The following is a 26960-nucleotide window of genomic DNA, read 5'->3' as shown; positions in this document are numbered from 1 at the left end:
TTGTGCAGCAGAAATATGTTCTAACACAAGCTATTTCTCCCCCTTCAATAAATACATATAAACAAGGCTCCAGCACTTACTTTGGCCTCTGCCCCTCTCCCCTACGGCACCTTCCTGGACAGGCTCCCATCTGGCGCCCACCAGTATTCAGACAGCGTGCCATATTTCCACTCCCTCCAAAATTCCCCCATAGGTGTCTCTCCATGTGAAAGCTCACTTGGTTCATCTACTCACAAGCGCTTCCAATACGTTCTCCCTCTCCCCTCCCCACAAACACAGTCTCTCTTCTACTAGCCCCAATTGTTCCCTCTTCCTTGCATGCTCTCTCTCCCTTTCCCCCCACTCCTCATTCTCTCCTCAGCATACTTCATTCTGTCCTTCCCCAGTCTCTGGTCTGGACAGTTTCTTTCCCCTCTCCACAATCCCTCCAACTTCTATTCCCATTCCTCAGAATTTCCTTCCTCTTCCCCCAAACCCTCACTCTCTCCATTGCTCCTCCACTTGTGACTGTCTCCCCCTGCCCCCAGCTAATCCCTCTCCTCCATGCCTGTCCTTTAAGGGGAAGGAAGGAAGAAGAAATTGCACTTCCTCTAGGACCTGCCTGTTGTTGAGGCACTGAACCTGAGGGCAGGGGCCCAGGCAAGGCTCTGAGCCAGGGCAGGCAGAAGTGAAAGCTGCAGTCTCCTGCTTGCCTTGCTGCATGTGGAGCAGGGAAGGAGGTAGAAAGAGACAGAGACCCTTCCCGCCTTTCAGAGTGTGAGCCCCTTTTCATGGCACAGCACGGTTTATGGCTGATGCTCAGAGGGCACAATTCCCATTCTGCTGCTACCTCAAATCTGAGGCACTTTCCGGGCAGAGCGAGGGTCTTTGGGCTGAAAGCCAGGCAGCCACAATTCCCATGAGGCTGCAGTCTGAACCAGGATTACTACACAGGAGGGACACAGAAGCTTCTCTGCCTGCCTAGACATGCTGCAGAGTGGGGGAGGGGCAGTGAGCATGCTACAGAGCGCAGCCAGAGAGACTCTGTGTGCAGGAGAAAAGTCCCAGCAAACACTCCCTCAGGAGGGCGAAGGAGAAGAGGTTTAACCCCTGATTTTGACTCCACCCCACATTAACAATAGTTTTAGCTGCATTGCAAAGGAGACTCTTGCTTTTGGTTTTTTGGGCCCGGGGTATGCAGCACTTACTCCAGAGTATCATGAGAATCTGCTGATTCATAGTAGAAGGAAGGGGAGCTGTGTAAAAGCCCTGCTTCTTTCCTGAAGGAGCTGAGGACCCACTTCAGTATTGCGGGATGGGGAACTGTGGATCCTTTCAGGGTGGTTTTCCCTCTTCAGCCCAGATTCGTTGTGGGATTTACCTCCCTGATCTGGCTGGATAGCTTTCTCCTTGTCCTCAAGACTTTCTCGCTGAAAGTTCAGAAGCTTCTGATTGGGCTTTTCTGTGTTGGAGTCACAGCTCCTTGGAGCAGGCTGGGGACCAGCTCTGAGACCTGTACCTGACAGTGCAACTAGGGTGACCAGATAGCAAGTATGAAAAAATCAGGACAGGAGAGTGGGGGGTAATAGGTGCCTACGTAAGAAAAAGCTCCAAAAATCGGGACTGTCCCTATAAAATCTGGACATCTGGTCACCCTAAGTGCAAGGGTTGGCTGGCTGGAAAGAGGCAGAGTATAATTTACCCTCTGTAGAAGCTGTCAAAGCTGTCTCACATAGGGAACGCTGCTTAAATTTCAGCCAGGTGTTTGCAGGAGAGCTCTGCCATGCCTCAGCGGGGACAGAGGAGTCCAGCAGGGAGGCATTGCAGCAGCAGATCCAGTTAATTGAACCCATCAGCCTGTTTTGTAGCCAATCCATGAGGGGAGAGAAGGAGGAAGATTATAAATCATAACTGCACAAAAATTTAAAAAAGTAAAGGTTTTAAAACAAATAATCAGGAGAAATTGAACTCCCAACTTCATCTACCACCAGAGGCAGAAAATATGGTGGCCTGAGCTGAAAGGAAGAGAATTTTGTCTTGGATCCACTAGCAACAACAAATTCCCAGGGCAGGCTAGAGGCATTAACCCACTAGCAGTGGCAGATTAGCCTCTGGGCCAATGGGCCCCATGCCTGGGGCCCTAAAAAAAATGGGCGCCCCTGTACCCCAACCCCCTCAGCGCTCCTGCCAGGGAGCAGGGTCAGGGTATGGGGGCTTGCCCCGCTCTGCCCAGCTGGTGCTCCTGCTGTGGAGCAGGGCTGGGGTGTGGGGACTTGCCCTGCTCCACCAGCCTGGCACTTGTGCGGGGAAGAGGAGAAGCCCCCATATCCAACCCTGCTCCCCAGCAGAAGTGCTGGGAGGGGCAGGTGGGGGACTGCAGGCAGAGTGGGGAGGGTCCCCCTCTTGCTCTGACACAGGGCCCCACAAAACTGTAATCTGCCTTTGTCCATTAGTAATGAATGAGAATCTGCAACATAAAGGTACCTAGTGAGATTTTCAAAAGCACCTAGGTGCCTGTCTGCATCTTTAGTCACCTAAATACCTTTGAAAACCTGGCCCTAAGGGTTAATCTTACACTCATTGAAGTAAATGGCAAAGCTTCCACTGGCTCTAATGGTTCAGGGCTAAAATATGAAATCTCCCAAAGTGAAGAACAATCTTCTTTTCATTTTTTTAATTATGTAGAATCATTGATTAACAATAACAGTGTTGTGAAAGCTTATTAAAATTTTGAATCGCAACAGTCATTTAACACTCTGTTAATTAGCCAAGGGTGGATCAAGTCTCTAATATGAAAAACAACGACATGCAGAAAACAAACATGTTCCCTGTCATTCCTGCATTTGTCGAGTTAATTAATAAATAATAATAATGAATTAATGCTATTTCAAGCTGTCTTTGTGTCTAAGGTTTACAGTTAATTATTTGAATTGTTTTTATCTCAGCTGGACTTTCAATGGTAATTATGAGGAAGACAAAGCCTAGTTACATTTTGAATGGATGGGCAAGATCCTAGTGCTGTCCTCTGATGAATAACCAATGACCTGAGGTACTGGATTACAGCATGTTATGAAATCAGACAGAAGAGACTGTTAATTTAAATTAATTACTCAACATAGAGAAAAAGAGATACCATAGGGAGAGAAAAACAAAAACTCAACATAAGAACATTTTCCCAATTATAGTAAGAATTTTGCTAATAGGGTACGATTTTTGATCTCTAAGAAATCACTCTTAGCTCTGTAAACATAGTTCAAGAAGTACCATAATCCTGTAAGTAAGAGTCTGTTCCATTTATTTCCAGACCAGTGGAAATCAGGGTTAGCATAGATTTCTTAAGAAAATGAAAGTTACTTACCTGTAACTGGAATTTTTTGAGACAAGTGTCTGCATATTCACACTGGTGGGATCAAGGCATCCATGCCATTGGCTTCCAGAACCTTTTGGAATGCTGTGTCCATTGGGACCATTTGCCCCTCCCATCATGGAGGGTTGAAAGGATACAAAAGTGGAAATGGCCCCAACCATCCTTGGGTTCCTGTTCCTTTCTAATCCATAACAATCAAATCTCACAATTTTCTAGGATTTGCCTTTCACACATTTCTTTTGAAGGGTGATTGGGGATGGGTATGTTCCATATGCAGAACAAGAGTTAATGGACATACAATAACAAAACTAACAAAAGAGCCGTGTTAAGCATATATTACTGGAATCAATTACAGACTAGTACACACTCCCTCAAGACATCTCTGTCATACAGCTCCAGAACTATCCATTTATAACACAGCATTGTATGACATGCAAAAAAACCTTTGTTTCAAAGGTCATTCTCCTGGAGAGTGGGCACGTTAGGAATCAGTGAGGTATTGTTTTGACATTAAAGACAACATATTTTTCAAAATAACTTTTTGTTAATTTTGTGATTGTAACAAAAATACTCTTAGAATTTAGGGAGTTTTTGGCACTTTGAACTAAAAGCTATATTTTTATCTAGAGATTTAAATAAAGTAATAGCTAAAATAGCTATTTTAGTAAATCTGCTGTATCAAAACCTGAGCTAAAAACCCATCAGGAGGTGGAAAGATGTGCATTCTGTGAGGATTTCTAACCTCAAAAGTATTTATGCCTTAGTATTTTATCATCACATTAACAGACATAGGCATTCTACAGAATATGTCAAAAAATCTATTTAATATGTTCTATTTAAATATATTTTAGAAAGCGTAATGGAAATATATTAATAGTGGGGGGAGGGGGTAAATCATGGCAAGTAGCTTTTAGCCTGAATCATCAAGCACAAAAGTTAAATCTGTCGTGAAGAATTCAGAACAACGATATTGCCATTTACAATTCACAGCACTTTTATACCTTATAAGTACAATAAGACTCTTGAAGGAGGCATGAATCTCTAAACTATTGAGATTTTTTTGAGAGAATAAAAGCATACAAATTAAGACAGTCAGAGGTGAGGTATCTTTGGAAAGTTTAATTGAAACTTTACTGTTTTCTTTTTGGAAACATCAACATTTCTAGCACATTTTCGGTTCTATAAGATTACAAAGAAGCAGTAGGTTCTCCAGTTACATACTGTACCCAGGTTTCTATAGAAAATTCATACTGTACATTTTGCTATCATGTTTTCAGCAGTTTCCTTTAAAACGAAACAAAACAAAACAAAACACAAATACAATAATCCACAACTAAAAAGTGTTTTGACAATAGAGGGCAGATAGGAAAAGTAAAGCACCCCCTGACCCTCAAAAAAACAAACAACCCAAAAACAAAACAAAACAAGAGACTTTTTTTCTCTCCTGGGGATGAGGAGAGGAAAGAGGGATGCACAGAAACTTTCCTGTGTGTCACTGACAGAGCCCCGAACATTCCTAACTCCATCTTTTGTAATTTACCATTCTCATGACCATTCATAGCGTCTGATTCAAGGTTAAAGCTCACTGAAGTCAAAGGGCTATGGATGAGGTCCTTAATCTTCTGAAGAGGGCACTATTCAGCAACACAGAGCATACCTTCCACCTCAACTTCTTGCAAGGCTGGTGGTATATATCCACAATACACTCAGCTCCCACCAGCCTGAGAGAGACTAAGATCAGAAAGTGAACTCGGGTCTCTGATACAGGACAGAAGTGCATTACCATGACGTATTGGGGTTCTTATACTACGTATTTAAGTGGAAAACATGTATGCAGAAAATAAAATTGGACAATTTCCTTTTTCTAACAATTTCACCCATATATGGATCAGTATCATGAAAAACAAAACATTTGACTGATACATTTGTTTTCTTTTCAAACTGGTGTTTATCTCCTCAAGCATGAAAATCTTAGGAATATGTATGTAATATCTAATATTAAAATCCAATTAAAGACTTAATGTCTTATAGTCTCCTGCTGCAATAATTGTTTAAATGGGTTTTTTTATTGTTTTTTTTTATTATGGTGTCATAAACAATTAAAAATGTAAGGCAGCCAAATTGAGCTGTTATTGTTACACAAAAATATCTCCCACATTAGCCCTCACTTTTCCTCGAAGTGTTAAACATACATGATTATAAGATAATCAAAACATTTATTTTTTGATTAATAGTAAATCAAGCAGTTGTTTTCATTGTACCGTTAGCTCATGCAGCCCCCCCATTCCTCATATATATAAAATTACACTCTCTTGTGAAACAGGCTTGTAAACTCTAGTTAGGAGCCAATTTACATTTATTCTGTCAATCCTATAGAAAGAAAAAAAAATCAGTTTCACGGTCTCCGCTTCATTATTTTTTACACAAGTTACTTTTAGCTTTTAAACAGGTTTTTGCATATAAGATGGAAGGCTAGGTGTTTTTTCATATTTTTGAACTGGAGAGTTAGACATACAAAATCTTGTTTCTGACTCTTTAGAAGCCTTGCAAGAATTCTTGTAGTTGTGTGACTATTTCTGTATCCACTGTTTCCATAAGTGCCTGAAAGGCTTGTTCTCCCAGTAATTCTTGCTGTGCCTTTAGCTTCTCATAGACGAATTGCTGCAGCGACACAGTGTGTACAGGGTCCTTCAGTGCAAGCTGTGGAAAACAGATAAGAGCAAAAATATAGTAATGCAGGCAAGAGGCAGTCCCAACACACCAGTGATTTATATATCTATTTTATAATCTGAGCTGAAGTAATAAAAAGCTTTTGCTTTCCTTTGCACTTATGCTGAGCAATGGTCTCATTGAGTCAAATTCTTCCAAGGAGAACTCAGTTATCTCCACAATGAAAATTAAACTGTAGTTTCAAACTAGTTAAATAACAGTTCTCAAATCATGGACTCAAACTGCTAAAATACTTTGCACTTCTATAACTTCTTCCATCAGAAGATCTTGCAATACTTTATTAACTACCATTAAGTATACTCATCATCCACGTGAGGTATGGTAAATATTACTGTGATGGGCACATTAGAGATGCCAATCACCCAGATTTTACAGATGGGGAATCAGAGACATACATAGGTTATGTAACTTGGTCTAAATTCACACAGCAAATGAATGATACAGCTGAGAATAAAACCCATTCTGTAGACTTCCGTGTCTAATCTCTAAGCACTAGATAATGACCTGCATCCACCCTGGACTTGTGAGGCTTACAGTGAATCAAACTAATTTGTATATAAACTGCCTATAGTTATTACCTTCCCCTAACCTCAAGAACTGTGAGTAGGAAGGTTATATTACCTCTGAATTTAGTACTATAATGACCACTACTAGAATACTGTGTCCAGCTCCAGCACCCACAATTCAAGAAGGATGTTGATAAACTGAAGAGGGTTCAAAGAAGAGCCACAGAATGTGTGAAGGATTGGAAACCATGCCTTATAGTGAGAAAGGAAAGGAGCTTAATCTATTTAGTTTATTTAGTTAACAGGGACTTGATCACAATCTATCGGTACCTACATGGAGAACAAATATTTGATAATGGGCTGTTTTATCTAGCAGACAAAGATATAACAAGATCCAATGGCTGGAAGTTGAAGCTAAACAAATTCAGACTGGAAAAAAGTGTAGATTTTTAACAGTGAGGGTAATTAACTATTGGGACAATTTGTTGTGGTGGATTCTCCATCATTGGCAATTTTTAAATCAAGATTGGATGTTTTTCTAAAAGAAATGCTCTTAGTTCAAACAGGAATTTATTCAGGCAAATTCTATGGCCTGTGTTGCGCAGGAGTTCAGACTAGGTTATCACAGTGGACCCTTCTGGCCTCAGAATCGAAAGAAGTCCTGCTATCTGTTTGTGTATTCTTAAGAGTATGAGCTCTTCAGAGCAGGGACCATACTTCTAGAATGTTTGAAAGCACCTAGTGCACGTTACTATACATAAATAATAAATAAAAATAAGGATTATTTTTATTTGTAATGAATTCTTTTTAAAAAAAGCAAATAAACTAGGTCTTAGTATCTGCTATGTATAGAGTCAACATAGAATCTGTTTTTTTTCTTAGTACTAGCTTCAATAATTAATTACATAATGCATAGTACTTACATCACACTTTGTATCTTCAAACTGGTGTGCATGCATTAATGACTAAATCTTTACATCACACTTATGAAATGGGTAAGTATTGACCCCATTTTACAGAATAGGACATTTAGACAGAGATTGTGTAATCTGGAGTGATTTAACACACGGAGTTCCTTTCAAAGTTAGGATTAGAATTCAAGAGTACATCAGATACAGAACAGATACAAAATGGAACAGTTTCAACCGAAGAGATGTAGAGAAATTCATCCTAGACTAGCCAATGGACTGGGAGTTAGGGCACTCACATGGAATGGGTGAGACCTGGGTTCAAATTCCTGTTCTAGGAAATTCCTCCATCCCAGCTGAGTGCCCTAGCCACTGCGCCAAAATTATAAAGTCACCACCCTCCTCAAGCCTGACATTTTTTTTTCTGGCTGAATCTGCATTATTCAGCAAATAAACTATTTGTTCAAAAAAATTGCCCAGTTTTACTCAAGAGTTCTTTGCTTCCCATCTAATGGTTATTCCACAAGAACATGCCTCTTTTCTTGTAAGTAACAGAATAGTGCATAGAAGATGTGTTTCAATAGGCTCCTTATAGGTCATCCATGAAAATACTAACAAGACCCATCCCCGTTAATCTTAGAATTCGATGAAGTCATGCATGTTAGACTTGTCCAACTCTGCTCTTCAGAGGTTCTTGTTACTGCCACTTCATTTGCAACTTTGTCTCTCTCTTATAATTTTTTATCTTACACAACTACTGTATGATTGGAGTTTCTTGTACTTTTAGTTTTAATATTTTATAAATCCTTATGCAAATGACAAATAGAAAAATTAAAATGGGTTATTGTTGCAGGCAAAGGGTGTTGACAACTGGTCAGCCTGAATAAGTCTAAATTTTTAGAAGATAATTAACTTGATGAATTAGACCAAGACTGCGAAGTCCAGGCAGTCTGCCACCCCTCTCCTATCTCTTCCTGTTATGGGAATTAACACAAAAGATCACACTTTGGAGGTGTGCTTATCTCAAACAGGAAAGCAACATATTGTGTGTACCTATCTAATGACCCTACTTGTGCTGACGATTAAATCTGAACGCAGTATATTCAGAAATAAAAGCATAAGCCCTTACTGCTTGAGCCTCCTACCTTATCTGGTGGCTATAGGAGACAACCTCACATGTGGAGCAGTTCACACTCTCTTAGCGTGAGTTACACTTACTACATAATTTTCAAATATTCATGACTGGCTATTACCAAAACGAATGTCTTCAGAGAAGGAAAAACACATTCTACATTAAGGACTACTTTCTACACCATATTACTAAACCGTCTGAGCTACGCAAAAGCACTGGAACATGAAAAAACAACCAGCCAAAATTCCTCCCTGCATTGGGATAGCTCAAAAAAGGAACACCTGTGTTTTTTTAAAATCAAGTGGGAGAAATTCCAGGCCCAAAGTATTTTTATAATATTGTAGTCGAGAAAAATAGAAGTTTGAATATAAGATCCAACTTAATGTTAACTACAATATTACTGACAAAGAGTCCTGTGGCACCTTATAGACTAACAGATGTATTGGAGCATAAGCTTTCGTGGGTGAATACCCACTTTATCAGATGAATGTAGTGGAAATTTCCAGAGGCAGGTATAAATATGCAGGCAAGAATTCAATCCAAAAATTGAATTTTTAAAGCTCTTTTCAAGAATTTCTAGACAAAACCCACCAGCAAGCATAACTAATATAAAACTATAATGATTGCCAAAACAAATCACACGGGCTCCAGTGCAGATCCCCACTGTAATCAGTGAGATTCCATAAATTGAAACACTAGCTATTTCTTCTGTGTACATCTTGGTGGATCCTTTTTCAGGGTCTAGCCGCTTGACATTAATAGTGGGGGAGGGAGGTTAATAACTAATTCTCAGGTATTACCATTATTAATTAGTACCTGGCTTAGGGGAGAAATCTGAAATCTACTTCACACCATTCTTATAACTGAAGAAAATGCCCTTCCTTATGGAACTAAAGTCTTGACCCCGCTAGATTCTGAGCATTTTGGCTTTGATCCAGCAAAGAATTTAAGCTGGGAGAGTGGGAGGGTGACCAATCCACCCAGGGCCGGTGCAAGGATGTTTCGCGACCTAGGTGAAACTTCCACCTTGTGCCCTCCCCCGTCCCTGAGCCCTGCAGCACCTCCCTGCCCCCACCCATGGCAGCTTCCCCTCTCCACCCTGAGGCACCCGGAGAGCTGTGTGGCAGTTCCCCACCCCAGCTCACCTCTGCTCCACCCCCTCCCTGAGCCCTGAGGCACCCCCTCATGGCAGCTCCTCCCCACCCCAGTTCACCCCTGCTCCGCCTCCTCTCCAAGCACGCCGTCGCTGCTTCACTTCTTCAGCCTCCCAGGCTTGTGGAGCCTAAACTGATTGGCACTGCCAGCCTGAGAGGCAGGAGAAGTGAAGCAGCGACGCTGTGCTTGGGGAGGAGGCGGAGTAGGGGTGAGCTGGGGTGGGGAGTTCCCCTGCGTGCTGCCCCCACCCCTTAGTTGCTGCAGGCAGCCTTCCCCGTGCCCCTCGTCCCCACTCCCTCCACCTAAATGCCGGCGGCGACCACCGGCGAAGAAAGTGAGCAGCCAGCGCCGGACAGAAATGAGGTGAAGTCACTGCCGAAGAAAATGTCGCCCCCCAAATCCTAGTGCCCTAGGCAACTGCCTAGGTGGCCTAATAAGTTGCACCGGCCCTGAATCCACCTTACCCTCCCTGCCCAGTGTTCTCCGCCCTCTATGCTTAGCTGAGCCTCTGGGACAGACCTGCCTGTCCTGGTACCTAGTGTCGCAGCTGGGGGTGGGGAGGAGGCACACAAGATCACATGCTCCCCTCATCAGATTTCTGCCAGGGTTCACACCAGAATGTGGCCAGCAGCAGCCTTGTGCGAGGGAAGGGATGGGAGCTACTTCCAGGTGCAGGGAAGGAAGAGGTGGGGAAGGGATGACCTCGCCCGTGTCTTTGTAGAGCTCATCTCTTCTCCTCCCCGCCACCCGATGTGGCTGGAAGCAGCTTGTCCCTTCCTGCCTGCACAGTGTTGAAAGGCAAGTAACACCTCTAGGCTGCTGCTGGCCACTGACATAACCCAGCCGCTTCTGGCTACAGTGCGTGCAGGAAGGGATTAAACCCTAAGGATGCATTGTGCACCAGGGCCCAGGGAACCAGACTGCAGGGGCTTCAGCGAACCTGTCCAGAGATACAAACTTAGATATAAACTAAAGGCTGCAAATCAGCACAGCACTTACATGCATGCTTTAATTTTAACAGTGAAGTGACTCAGCTGGGGAGGGTGCCTAGGGGACGGAGCAGCCCCGCACTCCCTGGGGGCAGAAGTGGGAACACGGTGGAAATCACTTCCTCCCCCACTCCAGAGCTTAGCTAAGGGGTGGAGAGGTTTCCCCATGCCAGTGCTGTGTGGGGCTTTGGCACATGCACGGCTCAGCTCCTCCTGGCCAGTGCCTCGGGCCAGAGGGTCTTGGACTTTTCTGGGGCACTGACCAGCCAGAGGCAGTGGGGGAAGGAAGGAGCCTGACAGCCAGGCTGGTGGTGACCTGAGCGCTCTGACCAGGGGCTGGTTCTCCACACAGCACTGGGAGTGGGATGTACCCCACCCAGGGGGATATGGAACAATTTGCCTGTTTTCAAGAAAAAAAAGTCAGGACACCTGCAGGAGGGCTTAAATATGGGACTAGCCCTTTAAAAATGGGATGTCTGATCACCCTAGGTATCTACCTGGCATAGCTGGGCCTGTCTGAAGTATGGAAGTATGGCATGTTGTGTCTGCAGGTGAAGTTTCCTATCACCTCTCACTCTGCATGGACATTTAGAATTAGCATCTGCATAACCTGGAGAAAATGATCCCAGAACTTGTATGTAGGAGACTGGGCATATCCTTGTGTCTGAAATTCCTCCAGGAGTGGTAGCATATGTTGAGTTACAGCATCAAGCCTTTTAATGACTTGTTGTAAGGATTCAATGTCTTCAGACTCAAACACCTTTTGAATCAGCCAACATTTCCCAGACAAATGCTGGAACTACATGAGCACTTCCTCCCTGCTCACACCATTTAACAAATGAATAAAGTTTCAGAGCACTCAGGGCCTCAAATACTAGATTCAAGCTATGTAGAGCAAGGCGAATCACTTACCAGCAAGCACCCTGACAAATCACATTGGTACCAAGTTCATTTGAGGGAGCCCATTTCACTTGCTGACCAACAGCACAGAGCTGCAACAGCTGCTGCTATTTCCTTACATTTCAGCATTCTGGCATAGACTGTGGCCATGCCAACAGGCTGGACATCCACAATAAGTGCATATGCAACTGCTGTGTAAGTGCTATTCTTTGTTGCAAGCTTGTGGTTTAAATCAATCCAAAATGGAATCACCTGAGTGTGAACAATATCATCATCATTTGGTATTGATAGGATATCATGAGGTAGTAGTGTTAAAAGTTATCAAGTGCAAGCTCAGATGGTATTTAGTTGTAGGTGAGAGGAGTTTATTTTCTCAAGTACTTTTTCATGGTGAGTTGGTTCTGGACATGTTCTAGGTTTCTCAAATGCTGCACACTGTATAAAATACTTTGGTTGCCCAGGAAGAGTAGGTGACTTCCTTCCCAGCTTCCATGATATTTCTTGTGATGCTGGACTATATGCAGACTGTTCTTGAATTACCATTTAGACTAGTGGTCTCCACACTTTTTTGATTGTGCATCCCTATCAGTAAAAAAATTTTGAGCATGCACCTCTTGCCATGCCGGCTCTATCATTTTTGCCGAAGAAAAAAAACAAAAACAAAAACAACAACAAAAAAACCCGCTCTGACTTCCGCCCAAACTGAAGACAAGGCAAAAAAAAAAAAAAAGCGTTCCTCCTGTCATGTACCCCCAAAGATCCTCTTGCGCACGCCACTTTGGAGACCACTGTTCTAGACAATGAATGGAAGGTGTTCGTTATAATAGCAGTCTCTGTAGTGATGTCTATATTATTACCTTCTTTATGGATGAGATTTCCACCAGCACAAAGTGCTATAATTCAATTTGGAATTAACAAATCTCCCTTGAGTCTTTCTACTTCAGTTTTTGCATCACTAGTGATTAACCACCTCAGCTCAGCATCATTGATAAAAAAAATCCATGCAAGTGTAGAATATCTCTATTAAATTGCAAGACCCAAACACATGGTGTAGCTGTGCAGCAAGGCTTATGTGCAGTGGTGTCATAATTTTGGAACAGTTAAATACTATGTACTCCACAATTTGAACATCTTCTGAACGATCATACTCATTGCTAGCTGAATTATATGCCTCTTTATCTATCAACCAAGGGACAAACTCCTGCTCCAAGTGGGGCATAAACGTAGCTGACTTCTGTAAACTACAATCACCTGGCTTTGGATAATACTGAGCCTTTCCTTCTGACTATTTCAAAGTGAAGGACTGAAGCGGAACTATATAAAACCACTTGTTCATTTGAAAGCTTCTCATCAAGTTCACTCACCAGAAGAACATTCACAAAACGTGGGTGAATTTAAATTCCTGTTTCAGATTACTAGCAGCTTAAATAGCATCAGTTGATGTTATTGCACTGCACAGAATAAGAGTAGACTTGCTTTGTCCATGCTGTGCATGGAATGAAATTGCAGAACATAGTGTCTTTCTAATTTTGCCTGTAATTTGCTACTGGAATAGCTTGCATTTTCTACATCTGAGGGAAGTAGGGCTTTATATCTTTATAGCAGCTTGGACAGGAGACTAGCCTTGTTGTACATAAGACCATTGTCTAGTTCTTCCATCAGCTGACAACATACAATGTCAACAGGTGAATGTAACTAGATGATTTTGCTTTACGATTTGTTTTAGTGAAGTAGAAAGAAAGGCACACTGAGTGGTAAACTGCATTCTAAGCAATCAAGTCTTCCTCAGATATTCTGTGCTTATGTCATCGTATCTTCTTTGAAGTGCTCCCTCGCTTTGATTGGTCATTCTGAACTGAATATCCTTACAAAATCAGGACCTTTTCAAGCTGAATTAAATTGTTAACAATCCCAGTATTATGTTTGCTTACCTCCATGTCAGCTTTATGCACATGAATTGTGCTCACCTGGATATCTGATATATCAGTGAAGCTTAATTTAAAGATTCAACTTTCCCTGGGATGTACGGCAGCTAAGTAGGCCATCTGTAGAAGACCCACCAATAACTCAGCTGCTAGGAATCTTTGGATGAGAAATTTAAAATTACAAGAATGCTAAGATTGGTTAAACTAATCTCTCTAACAGAATAACTGATAATTTCTCATTATTGCCTAGAGAGCTGCGCTACTATTAATAAGTTATCAGTTACCGTACATGGTAAAGTGTGAATGCATTGTTTCTACAGGTCGCTGTTCAGATGACAGTTATATGAAAGGCACTTAATATTATTTTTGTAAAGCATTTTAATATTTTATATAGCAAACTGACAGATTTGAACAATTTGCATATTCTTAAACTGCACCGTCTTCTAAAATATTGTGATTTTGTATCAAGATTGTTTTTTTTTAAAGTTTGTATTGAAATTGACCTTTAGTTAGGGATCTTTATTTAAATTTTGTGTTGTGATTTTATTGAATTTATTGCATTATATGAATGAAAACTTTTCTACATGATCCTAAGATGACAAGCTTGGTAATGCATATACACCTGACAAGATTCATCATCTTCTTCTGTACATGAGTCAGGAAAACTCCCTATGGGAAAAATAAATTTGGCATGTAATTCAGATTGAGTATCTGGTTTCCATTTCTAGTTCTTCCACAGACCTCCTGTGTAACCCTGGACACTTAATTTCTGTGCCTCATTTTCCACCTGGGGATAAATGTGGGGAAAAGTTTTCAACTAGCAATAATCACACCTCAGATTAACTTCATTGGTTATGATACTGCCACTGCGCAAAGTTAAAAACCTAACATGTGTTGTGTTTGGAGATCTTCATAAGGTAGGCTTTACAGAAATACATATTATTATTATTGTTACAATTGGTCTACTACATTGAATTAGCATATGCTTAATAAGGACAGCAACTTTAGTGAGACATTTTCCTGAAAAATTGAACTAGTCTAATTACAGTGTATGGCTTGATTGTTGCTTAATTGGAACAGCATTAGCAAAAATTCTGCTCAATGAGGATTCAGTCAGTGTCAAGGGGTTAAGTAATATTTACATTTGAAATGCTTAGCCTTCTAATTCAGAAATGGCCGATGAAGGATTAAAAGAAGAAACGTATTGAATATCAGTTCAGGATCAGCCTTTTTATTCAGTTCAGTGTTATCTTTCATTATAAAGCTTTTCAGACTGTTTATGAAAAAAAAGATGATCAGAACAGCTGCTTAATCATGATGACAGACTCAGTAAAGTGTCCCAATAAAGCACATACCATTGTAGCTGGCATATGAAACACTGCTGCATAGCTTTCTAACAGGTTGGTAAATAGTACTTTGAATGTTGAAACAAGTTCTCTTTGTCTAGGTATTTATCAGACTACCATCAATGTAGTACCTAAGTACCTCAAAGCAGTTACTAATTTATTATGATGCCACCACTGTGAGATCAGAACTGACTCAGAAGTTTGCACTGGGATCAAGTCACTGATTCTGGTAGAGCTCTTATTTCCCAGTTATTTATATTATGATAGTATCCAGAGGTCATGATCAGGATTGGGTGCTGTACAAATATAGAAGTATAGAATATACAAGTCCCTGTCCCAATGAGCAGAGACAGAGGGTGAGGTTCTGAGTTGAGCCTCTTAGAGACCTAGCACAGAACTTGCAGCACAAAGGCAGAGAGGTTAATGTGGCTTTAAGCTTGAAAAGATATTAAATTCATGTTTTGTTTTTTTTTATCTTAAGCCATGAGGGTTCAATGCCAGTAGAACCTTGGAGATGTTAAATAGAAATAATCCACAGTTTTGTTGATTAACACCAAATTGTTCTCATGCTATCGACAATACTGTTGCTCTGTATGGGAAATGATATTTTACTGTGTGCATTGTATTGTAAACAAGTTAATAAAGAAAACGATTATAAGCAATGAACAAAAAGTTCATAGTATGTATATATTTGTTATTTTCTCACCAGATTATAAGAAATACTAGGCAAGAGAATAAAAAAACCCTCCCAAATACATACCCGTATAAAAGTACAGTCTAACTTCAAACAAAAAATAATTTCCTTCAATATAAAGTTAAGCATGCTCAGTCTCTATCTAGTATGCGGTGCACACTGTTATGTCACTTAAAAAATGTTTCAGTTATGTTGTGATACTCATTATCAGAAGAAATTCATCTCAAACTGTACAGCAGTGAATTAACATTTTATTCCAGGATAAAACATCAGTGGTGTTTAAATTAAATAATCCTTAACTGACGAGAAAGTATTATTTAACCTTCACTTTACAGAGACTCTTTCCATTGTGTTCCCAACATCTCATGGGTCATGGAACTACTGTTTGATTAGAGCCCATTTACTGCCAGATGGATTAAGTGCATCTGAGAGTCTGGCCCTAAATTTACAATTAATGAAGCATGATGTACTTGAGAAAAACTTTTAACTGCTGTACTGAAACACTCTTAAATATAGCGATAACAACACTCTAGTAACTAACTTGCTATCCTCTTCCTAAAACTACATTTACAAATAAAGTAATCTCTCCATAATGCTTGAAAAAAGAACGCAGTAGATTTCTGACAGGTTGCACTGTCAATCATTCAGAAGTAAAAAACGGTTACCTATTTTTCGTAACTGTTGTTCTTCGAGAAGTGCTGCTCATGTCCATTCCATTCTAGGTGTGCGTGTGCCCATGTGTGCAGTCGTTGGAGATTTTTGCCTTAACGGTATCCATAGGGCCAGCTCTGGCACCCCCTTGAGTGCCATATTCATGTGTTGATATATCAGGCGCTGCCAGCCCTATGTGCTCTAAGTTCCTTCTTGGTGATAACCCCAACGGAGGGGCAGGAGGGCAGATAACAGAATGGACATGACCAACATATCTTGAAGAACAACAGTTATGAAAAGGTAGGTAACCATTTTTTCTTCTTCAAGTGCTTGCTCATGTCGATTCAATTCCAGTTGACTCAAAAGCTTGTTTCTCTCTCACCTTCTTCATGCTGACCCTTCACGAGGCTCCCAAGGCCTTAGTGGCAGGGGTGGCCAGAACTGCTTCCATGCAGACTGGGCCGTATGCATGCCCAGCGAGTGAAGGATGGCCTGAGTGTACTTTAACACATGCAGCCTTGCATCAGTCTGGTTCGAAAAGAAACCGTTCCCATCAAATGGGAGGTCCTGGATAGAGGTCTGCAGGTCTTGGGACAGGCTGGTGGTCTGAAGCCAGGAGCTGAGCCTCATGACCACTGCCAATGTGACCACCCTGGTCACTGAGTCCACTGCATCCCATGTTATCTAGAGAGAGCACCTAGCTGCCATGGTGCCCTCCTCCACCAGAGTGCCAAATTCCTGGTCTAGATCCTGAGGGAGGGACTCCTTGAACTTATGGAGGGAGTCTCATAAGTTAAAACTGTACCTGCCAAGAGGGCCTCATGGTTCGCCATCCGAAATTGCAGGCTGGATGTTGAAGACATTTTTCTCCCAAAAAGGTCCAGTCTTTTGGCCTCTCTGTTTTTGGGAGTTGAACTAGATTGCCCATGCTTGTCCTTTTTGCAGGCTGCAGAGACAACCACCATGTCTGGAGGTGGGTGGGTATATTCCTTGAACCCTTTAGCCAGGAGCAAGAACTTCTTTTTGGCCCTTTTGGAGGTGGGCAGGATGGATGATGGGGTTTGCCAGAGGGCTTTGGCAATTTTCAGGATCCCGTCATGCACTGGTAGTGCAAAATGTGCCAGGGTAGAGGCTGAGAGGACATGAAATAAGGTGTCTGCCTGCTAAGCCATCTCCTCCATCTCTAGGCCCAAATTCTCAAAGCAGGCCTGGTGTTCCTTAAAATCATCCAGCGGACTGGCCCTCGAGGGGCTTTGTCCGGGGATGAGAACGACGACTGTACTGCCGGGATAGACTCCAGGGCATCATCTCCTGTAGGAGATGGGGGGTTTTGAGGTGGGCACTGTCTCCTCTACCCCGACCCCTGAGCAGGTCTCATGGACCGAGCCCAGTGCTGGTGGTGCTGCTAGCTGTTGCTCTGAGGCAGTGGCAGATGACTGGTGTGAAGGGGGCAATGCATTACCAGCATGCCCCACGCACTCCTTTAAGGCCACTGTGCTGGCCACTGGCCATGCTGCCAAGGGAGCCGTAGATGTTGATGTAGCCTCAGGTGCCCATTCACACCGGTGGGGTCTTGGCGAGGGGCTGAACTGCCTTCCGTGCTGGAGGAATTCCCTTCTGGTGACCATAGTGGTGCCGTTGACGCCTGTGTCTGCCTGCTGACCGTCGCTGCCAGAAATTGGTGTTTGGAGTGAGAGGATCGGTGCTGGTATCGAGGGGACTGGGGCCAGGGGGGCTGGAATTACAACGGGGAGCCTCCCACAGGGCAGGCGACTGAGAGCTGGGCTGAGAACGACCAGCGGGAGGACCAACAGTGCTAGTGAAACGGAGACTGGCACCTTCCCCAAGGCTATCGAGTTGAGATGGTGGGGATTGCAACTGTGGTGCTAGTGACTGAGGGCGAGCCCCAGAGGATCTGAGCTACGTTGCTGGAAATCTGCGGTGCGGGAATGGAGAGCGCTGCCTTTCTCGGGCTTCTTCATTTTCTTTCTGGGCACTGGCAACAGTGTTGAGTTGTGCACTGAGGCCAAGGTACTAGGCGAATCTTGTCAGGATGGCTCGGAAGCCAGATGAAGGGCCACTTCCACGAGCAGAGCCCGCAAAAGAATATCCTGCTCTTTCTGAGTCCTGGGTCGAAAATGTTTACAAATACAGCATTCGTCCTTCACATGTGACTCCCCTAGCACCTGAGGAGGGCGCTGTGGGGGTCACTTCCAGGCACAGGCCTGTGACATTCCACACAGGGCTTAAACTCTGGAGGCTGTGACATGCCCTACATGGGGCAAAGTCCCCGCTGGGACTCTAACTTTTAACTTCTAACTATACTTAACAACTATTTAACACTAACTACTAAAAACAACTATTTACAAGGCCCTAAGGCTCAAAGTCAGGAGAGACGAAACCGCCAGCCCTTGCTATGTAAAGATAAGCACTCCGACTAACCACCACAGGCGGTAAGAAGGAACTGAGAGAGCATAGGGCTGGTGGCACCCGATATACTGATGCACAAGTGCGGCACTTGATGTGGTACCACAGCTAGCTCTATGAATACTGCTAAGGCAAAAATCTGTGACAACTGAGAATACTGGCGCACACACACCTAGAATGGAATTGACACGAGCAAGCACTCGAAGAACCACTATTCATTCTTAGAAGTCAGATGATAAAACAATGCAGACAAAAGAAGAAATATATATGCTTAATATCATGATGTCATTTTCAAAAAATGATTTTTGGCATAGCAGATTCAGTCCTTTTATGTAAATGTTCCATTACTCAAAGAAATATTTTGTTTAATAAAATAACAAAATTACACTAGAGAGATATTATATTCCCTCTCACTGGGAAATTTGCTTTCGGTGGCTCAGTTGCAGAAGTGCAGACCCTGGATTTCTTCTTGTCACTTACTGTGACTGCTAGGATGATTACCAGTTACCACTGAGGATTTCCCTGTTATCTAGGACTCCCTCCTCTGCTTTTCCACACTACTGCCTTCCTACCTGAAAGAAATATGTTAACCTACTCTACCTCCCTATACAATATGGTGGGTTTCTTGTAAATGCCACTGTTTGGAAAACCTGGTTGGTAGTGAGTCTGCATGGTCTCAAATGAGACACAGAAAGTAAATTAAAAAGATGAATGGCATACAATGTCATTCTGTGGCTCGGTCTATGACAGCTCAGATGATGGGTTCTATATATCAGTACCCTATCAGGAAAAAAAAAAAAAAAAACCTAGGGAAGAAGAACAAAAATTCAAGCTTGGAATAGAAGACGACAACTAAGGGGAAGGGAAGAAGTGGATTATTTTATGCAACAGCAAATATATCCTGAACTACCATTGTTGGGTCTGGGTACCTGCTGCCAAAAAAGGAAGCACTTAGCATAGAATTTTGTTGCAAACAGGGCTTCAAAAAAATTTACAAGCATTGCATTCTTAATGAATTTGGCTCTATTAAAGCAATCAAACCGTTATCATCATAAAAGGTTACCAAAAAATTTGCTGTGTGTCAGTAGAATAACATTTTTGTGGATTGTGAAACTTGTTTTATTTTTTTAAATTAATATGTTCTAATTAACTTAAAAAACTATGGAAGTTTAGAATTAAAACACAAAATTAAAAACAGCTGAATGGGATTACTGTAATTAGGGATACTGCAGTTTTAATGAAAAGTGGATTTAGCTAGATTAATATGCAAAGAGTTGACCTAAAACACTAATTGGCTCTACTTAAAATTAGCATACAATTTAAGGAAATTAAGAACCACCTGAGGAAACTGCAAACTGGTATGCCAAAAACAGGAAAGTCAAATGTTTATATAAGATGCTGGCTTCCTACCAAAGAAAGAATGAAATATGAATTAAACAAATTGTTACAGATATAAACTGTCACTTCTGTTCTACAGGATAGAAACTTGAAACATTTTCTAACAACTGTTCTGTGCTTAGTCTTTCTTGCAGAAAAAAAAAATATAAATGTTTGGAAACCCTTAGTAATGTTCCTGTTTGAGACATAGGCAAAAACTGGAAGACATGTTAAAGGATTTTTTTCTCCCTTTCCCCTACTCCCATCACTTCTTGGCAGCATTTCTTTAAGAATATAAGAATGACTATACTGAGTCAGACCAAAGGTCCATCTGGCCCAGTATCCTGTCTTCTGACAGTGGCCAATGCCAGGTGCTCCAGAGGGAATGAACAGAACAGGGGATGGATCACTTGATGATACCTATCACCCATTCGCAGCTTCTGGCAAACAGAGGCTAGAGACACCATCCTGGCCATCCTAGCTAACAGCCATTGATGAACCTATCCTCCATGAATTTATCTAGTTCTTTTTTGAACCCTGCTATAGTCTTGGCCTTCACAACATCCTCTGGCAAGGATTTCCACAGGTTGACTGTGCACTGCGTGAAAAAATACTTCCTTTTGTTTGCCTGCTGCCTATTCATTTCATTTGGTGGCCCCAAGTTCTTCTGTTATGAGGAGTAAATAACACTTCCTTCTTTACTTTCTCCACACCAGTCATGATTTTAAAGACCTGTATCATATTCCCCCTTAGTCATTTCTTTTCCAAGCTGAAAAGTCCCAGTCTTATTCATCTCTCCTCATACAGCAGCCATTCCATACCCCAATCATTTTTTTTTTGCTCTTTTCTGAACCTTTTCCAATTCCAATATATCTTTTTTGAGATGGGATGACCATGTCTGCACAGAGTATTCAAGATGTGGGCTTACCATGGATTTATATACAGGCAATATTATATTTTCTGTCTTATTATCTATCCCTTTCTTAATGATGCCCAACATTCTGTTCACTTTTTTTGACTGTCGTTGCACACTGAGTGGATGTTTTAGGAGAACTATCCACAATGACTTAAGATCTCTTTCCTGAGTGGAAACAGCTAATTTAGACCCCATCACTTTATATGTATAGTTGGGATTATGTTTTCCAATGTGCATTACTTTGTATTTATCAACTTTCAATTTCATCTGCCATTTTGTTGCCCAATCATCCATTTTTGAGAGATCATTTTGTAGCAATTCATCGTCTGCCTGGGACTTAACTATCTTGAATATTTTATAACATCCGCAAATTTTGCCACCTCACTGTTTACCCCTTTTTCCAGATCATTTATGATTATATTAAATAGGACTGGGCCCAGTACAGACCCCTGGGGGACACCACTATTTACCTCTCTCCGTTCTGAAAACTGACTATTTATTCCTATTCTTTGTTTCCTACCTTTAACTAGTTACCAATCCATGAGAGAACCTTCCCTCTTATCCCATGAGTGCTTACTTTGCTTGAGCCTTTGGTGAAGGACCTTGTCAAAAGCTTTCTGAAAATCTAAATACATTATATGCACTTGATCCCCTTTGTCCACATGGTTTTTGACCCCCTTAAAGAATTCTAGTAGATGGGTGAGGCATGATTTCCTTTTACAAATACCATGTTGACTATTCCCCAACAAATTATGTTCATTGATGTCTCTGACAATTTTGTTCTTTACTAGACTTTAGAGTCTGAAAAAAAAATGCAAAAGTATAATTGTCTACACTATGCAGTTTGTCCTAATGGTTCCTGACCTCTCAGGTTGGGAACAGAGTTTTAAAGCGTACTATAAATTACAACAATGGATGAACCAAATCCAGTGGCAAAGACTTAAGGTTGACTATTGTATTAAATTATAACTCTAAACATTTAACTAAAGATAAAGAACTTACCATCTTCTTCCTTTTGTCCTGTTCTGTAGGAGGTTCCTCATCTTCTGTCACTTTGGGCTCCTCAAAGTGAGACATCAACATGCAGCTAAGAACAGGAATACAGACATTGTAAATTCACACTAACAATTAAAATACTCAAAAAATAAATGGCAGACTAACTAGGTATTCAAGATAATGGAAAATATGTATAAGTTATTTAAAAACTACCACTGCTTTTTAACAGTAGCTAACTCAACAGGATATCAACAGATAACATAAAAGATCCCATGTCACTCAAGAGGTTTAGTGGTACCTAGTTTATTGCAAAGGAGTCCTTCCACTGTTAGAGGCAATAGTGTCCTTTCTAAATTGCCACCCTGCTTAGACAACTTGTTTTCAGCTAGAATATATTGAGCCAGTTTTTAAAACATATATTCCCACATCATATATAAAACCAAGTCCCTTTTCAGTTTGTATGTTTGCTACACTAAATAGACATATGGATTTAGAAGTTACTGTGGTTACAGAGAGGGCTCAAATGTTTTTCTATTTAAATCTCTTGTTTAAGTCAGGTTTTGAAGTAAAATTTAAAAATTTCAGATGCTTAGGGCTTGGTTCTGCTTTATAAAAACTGTGCATGTGCCAAGGCTGAAAAGTAAGCCTACTGTTGACTGCTACTTGCTAATAAAGTTGTCCCCACTTTTGTGCTCAGTGGTGGTTTAACATATTCTTTCACTAAGGTTTTTCAAGGTTCAGTTTAATAACAGTGCTATATAATCCCTGTATTTCACATGTCACAAATGCTTCGTGCATTTTAAAAATGGCTCTCAGAGGTTTGTTTTATTATGGCAAAAAGTGATTGGGGTCTTTAATAAAAGTGAATTGGTGAATAAGAATAAGAAATTAATTTTCAAAAGGAGATGTAGATTGGTAGAAATGAAACGACAGGCACACATATGATTGTGGGGCTGCAAATTTCTGATCCCAAAATTATGATGAGCCAATAAATAATGTAATAAGCCCTCTGTGGGGAAGATGCTGCAGTCCAAGTGTGCCTCAATGAGCTACTGAAGAAGGTGTCAGTTCCCTTTGTTTCTAGACTGTTCTCTCTTAGGACGTCTCTATACTTGGGAAATGTATCACAAGACTCGCATCAGTTCTGACACTAGTTAGTTCACAGATCCTTTCTCTCCCCTTTGCAAGACAACAGCATACTACAAAAACTATATATGATATATATAAAGGGAAACACCCAGTCCTCGCTGGCAATGTGAAACAGAAATGTGTGTTTGAACAGCAACCACAGAACCCAAGGGCTCCCCTTGTTTTATGTTTAAGATAAGCCATGGAGTCTGCACCACTGTGGTGTAAACTCAGGATGCCAATGAAGGTTCCAGGCTGCATTATAAATGAAGTCTAAGATTTTTGAGTATTTTTTCATTGGGGATAGTAAATAAACTGTCTCTGTGAAGGGGGGAACAAAAAAAAAAAACTGCCCTTGACAAAACATTAATACAAACTTAGCCTTATCTCAGTTCCTTTAGTGTCTAAATAAATATTGGGGAAGACAATTAGAGAGAGATTCTTATCTAGTAACAAACTACCAACCATAAAATAACCAAATCCACAGAGCTCTTTGCAAAAGCCTATGGTAAGGAGATAGTAGTGTTATGGACCACCTGGCAGTTAACAAAATCAGACTTTGCCACTTACAGCTGAAATAATACTTTCAGAAATTACACAAAGTGAAGAGGCAGAAAATGTTAGTTAAGTTCCAACCACACAACAACTCGCTCTGGTAACGACTCATGAATCAGTGGAACAGAAATTGGATTTGATTCATACTTCAGCATGAAGTTTAGGTGACTTACACAAACCAGTACAGCAAGTAAACTTGCTTCCTTACATGAACAAACTGAGACTTTAATTCAGGACAATGAACCTCTGAGAAGCAGAGCGGAACACAGAATATTCCATGAAATTTAAAAGTAATATATTAAAATCTGATAAAGGAAATACTTTTTTTTTCACTGCACATACTTAATCTGTACAACTCATTGTCACAAGGTTTACACACTTGGATGAAAAACGGGAACATCCACAGTTATATTACATAGGGTAAAAAACTAGTTCTTTTATACTGGATATAAAGACCTCCTGCTTTAGGGCATAAACCAATTAAAAACATACTAAGTGGTTAGAAAGCAATGCCCCCTATAAGGCAGTTTATCCTTATTTATCTACTACAGAGTTTATTGCAACGTTCCTCTGAAGTATCTGGTATTGGTCATTGTCAGAGACAGGATAACAGGCTACACAGAATACTGGTTTGATGCTGTGTTGCAATGGAAAACACAAAATATTCAATCAATTTATATTTTGTACATTTCTCTTCCATACTGACAGAGTTACTTAATTAACAGCCCCCTCAATGTGTTCAAATTATCTCTAAGAGATGCTTGAAATTAAAGGAACACTCCTCCCCTATCGTAAGATCTTCATTCCTGCATTATAATGCTTAAGCTCCACGCTCTCTTCACTGGTACAAGAGGGATCTGTTTAAAATGGATGATCCATATTTTGAACCAATGTCAGCTATGACATCACACTCTGCTTTCATTGTGATATCTGTTTTTTTTTGTCAGATTGACATTGAATTTTGGAGCTGATAAGATGAAGAAATTATGAGTTCTCTCTGGGTTTTAAAGTTCTGTTTTTTCTTGCAGGGATGTGTTTGATGTAGTTCAAAGGGAATACTTTTTAATTTTTTCAGCAGGGGGTTAAAATATACAGCGGAATTTAACTTCTTCCTGTTTAATATCCCTGTTAAATTAAAGCTGCCAAATTAAACAGAGGAACAGTGTATATTATATATGAGCCTGAACAACACTGATTTTTTTCAAGATAAAGCTGTAAACCGAATTCAAATTATTTTTCAGCTAAGACATCCTCTAACTTGACAGAAGATAAACATGCTGGAGAAATCTCAATAATGACACACTTGCTTTCTAGAATAAACTATATTTTGATAGCCTTAGTACCATACCACTGAAGAACAGATTTTTTTTCCCCTCATACATATTTGTGAGTGTTGTCAATAGGAAGATGTTTATATGTAAAATCCTGCTTTCTCTCTCTTGTAGCTGATTTGGCCTCTGCTTGGGGAATAAAATATGATGACTGCTTATATTGATGTGTATTGCTAGTCTTTGTTTTTTCCATTAACATAAAGATTTACTCTTCACTATTGTTAATTTTATTTTATTTATTTTTATAATTCATTGTAAATGTATCAGGAGAATTAAGGCATAAAGGAATTGGATGTGGGAAAGCAGCACCTACATTTGTATTTTTAAACTCATAAATACCTCTGTAATTTATGTAGTTTTAATGCATTTAGGCAGAGCAGCACATTCAGAATGACAAAGGCTCTACCTGACCATAAATACATTGCGACTTAGAAATACTTCTAAGGTTGTTAAAGAATCCTTTGTAAGTCCAAAAACACCTGAGTCACAGGGCGTATGACCTCTGTAGAAGGAAGATTTCTTACCAATCACTAGAGTTCTCACAATATATAGCCTCTGCAGAGAGACACTGTAGGGGGCACACTTGCCTTGAAATTCGACAACCATTCTAACATATTTTAAACATCTGGGCGTGTGTGTGCCTCCATCTGCAGACCCAAGAACCAGGCCTTGTCACATTAGTATTCATTTCTGTACTTCATCTAAACTAGCTGCAGTACTTCCAAGAAGCAAGGAAGGAGGATGGATCAATGTGGATCTATAGCAACAATGTATTTTGAGAGCTCCAGTTACTGATTAGTAACGTTCCTTTCTCTCTCAAGAAACTGCTTCATCAGACTGTGAAGAAAGGGTTACTCTTGTAGAATGGGTTCCCAGTCTCTCCAGTGCTGTAACTTGGGTACCAAATTTCATCCGGTCTTGATTTTCACCTCAAATACTAGCAACAGGATATTTTGCAAGAGCACATAGTTTTAAGCAATAACTCAAGGTCATTTTATGTCCATTTTATACAATTTAGTCTCAACAGGCAAGCTTTGTTGCTTTGGGAACAAGCCTGAAAAACTTATGGTTTCATTGATACCACCTTAGGAGAAACACTGAATGAAGTACATATAATCTATAAACCAAATGCTCTTTAATATATATGTAGAGGTGTAAGTGCACACATGCTCATGAAAAGCCATACAATAAGAGACCAAGTTAAAAGGGCTGTCAAGAGCTTAAAAAAATTAATTGTGATTAATCGCACTGTTAAACAATAATAGAATACCATTTATTTAAATATTGTCCTCTGGAATGGTGGGCATATGAAGGGGCGTATGAATGTTTAGCATATTCTGGTATGTAAATACCTTGCAATGCTGGATACAAAAGTGCCATGCAAATGCCTGTTCTCACTTTTTGGTGACATTGTAAATAAGAAGAGGGCAACATTATCTCCTGTAAATGTAAACAAACTTGTTTGTCTTTGCGATTGGCTGAACAAGAAGCAGGACTGAGTGGACTTGCAGGCTCTGAAGTTTTACATTTTTTTTTGTTTTTGAGTGCAGTTAGGTAACAAAACAAAAAAACCCCTACTTTTGTAAGTTGCACTTCCACGACCAAGAGATTGCACTACATTACTTGTATAAGGTGAATTGAAAAATGCTATTTCTTTTATAAATTTTTACAGTGCAAATATTTGTCATAAAAAATAATATACACTTTGATTTCAATTACAACACAGAATACAATGTATATGAAAATGTAGAAAAATATCCAAAATATTTAATAAATTTCAATTAGTAGTCTATTGTTTAACAGTGAAATTAAAACTGTGATTAATTGGTATTAATTTTTTTGAGTTAATCGCATGAGCTAACTGCGATTAATCAACAGCCTTACAAATTAGACATTGCCTCATATATTTACCTACTACATGGTCTTACAAATCACAAACAATTTGTAA

At 40.5% G+C, this 26960-nt stretch overlaps 1 protein-coding gene and 1 pseudogene across 3 annotated transcripts in view; both read right to left on the bottom strand.

Moving 5' to 3' along the window:
- Positions 1 to 4445: 4445 nt before the first annotated feature.
- The window catches only part of IPO11 (importin 11), a 242114-nt gene continuing 219599 nt past the window's right edge, over positions 4446 to 26960 (bottom strand). For 2 of the 3 annotated variants that reach the window (XM_032801164.2, XM_032801163.2), the window contains exons 30-31: positions 22005 to 22089; positions 4446 to 6046 (exon numbers count right to left, since the gene is read on the bottom strand). In XM_032801164.2, coding sequence (XP_032657055.1) covers positions 5882 to 6046; positions 22005 to 22089 — 250 coding nt within the window. In that variant the 3' untranslated portion in view covers positions 4446 to 5881. The remainder of the gene's footprint in view (positions 6047 to 22004; positions 22090 to 26960) is intronic. The other variant, XM_075066973.1, reaches the window with a different exon arrangement.
- Positions 14387 to 14469, bottom strand: LOC116837051 (U4 spliceosomal RNA; annotated as a pseudogene).

The sequence above is a fragment of the Chelonoidis abingdonii genome, chromosome 6 (assembly GCF_003597395.2).
Source record: "Chelonoidis abingdonii isolate Lonesome George chromosome 6, CheloAbing_2.0, whole genome shotgun sequence".
NCBI classification, from domain to species: domain Eukaryota; kingdom Metazoa; phylum Chordata; order Testudines; family Testudinidae; genus Chelonoidis; species Chelonoidis abingdonii.
Note: the sequence above shows the minus strand (reverse complement) of the source record. Positions and strands in the feature narration are given on the sequence as shown.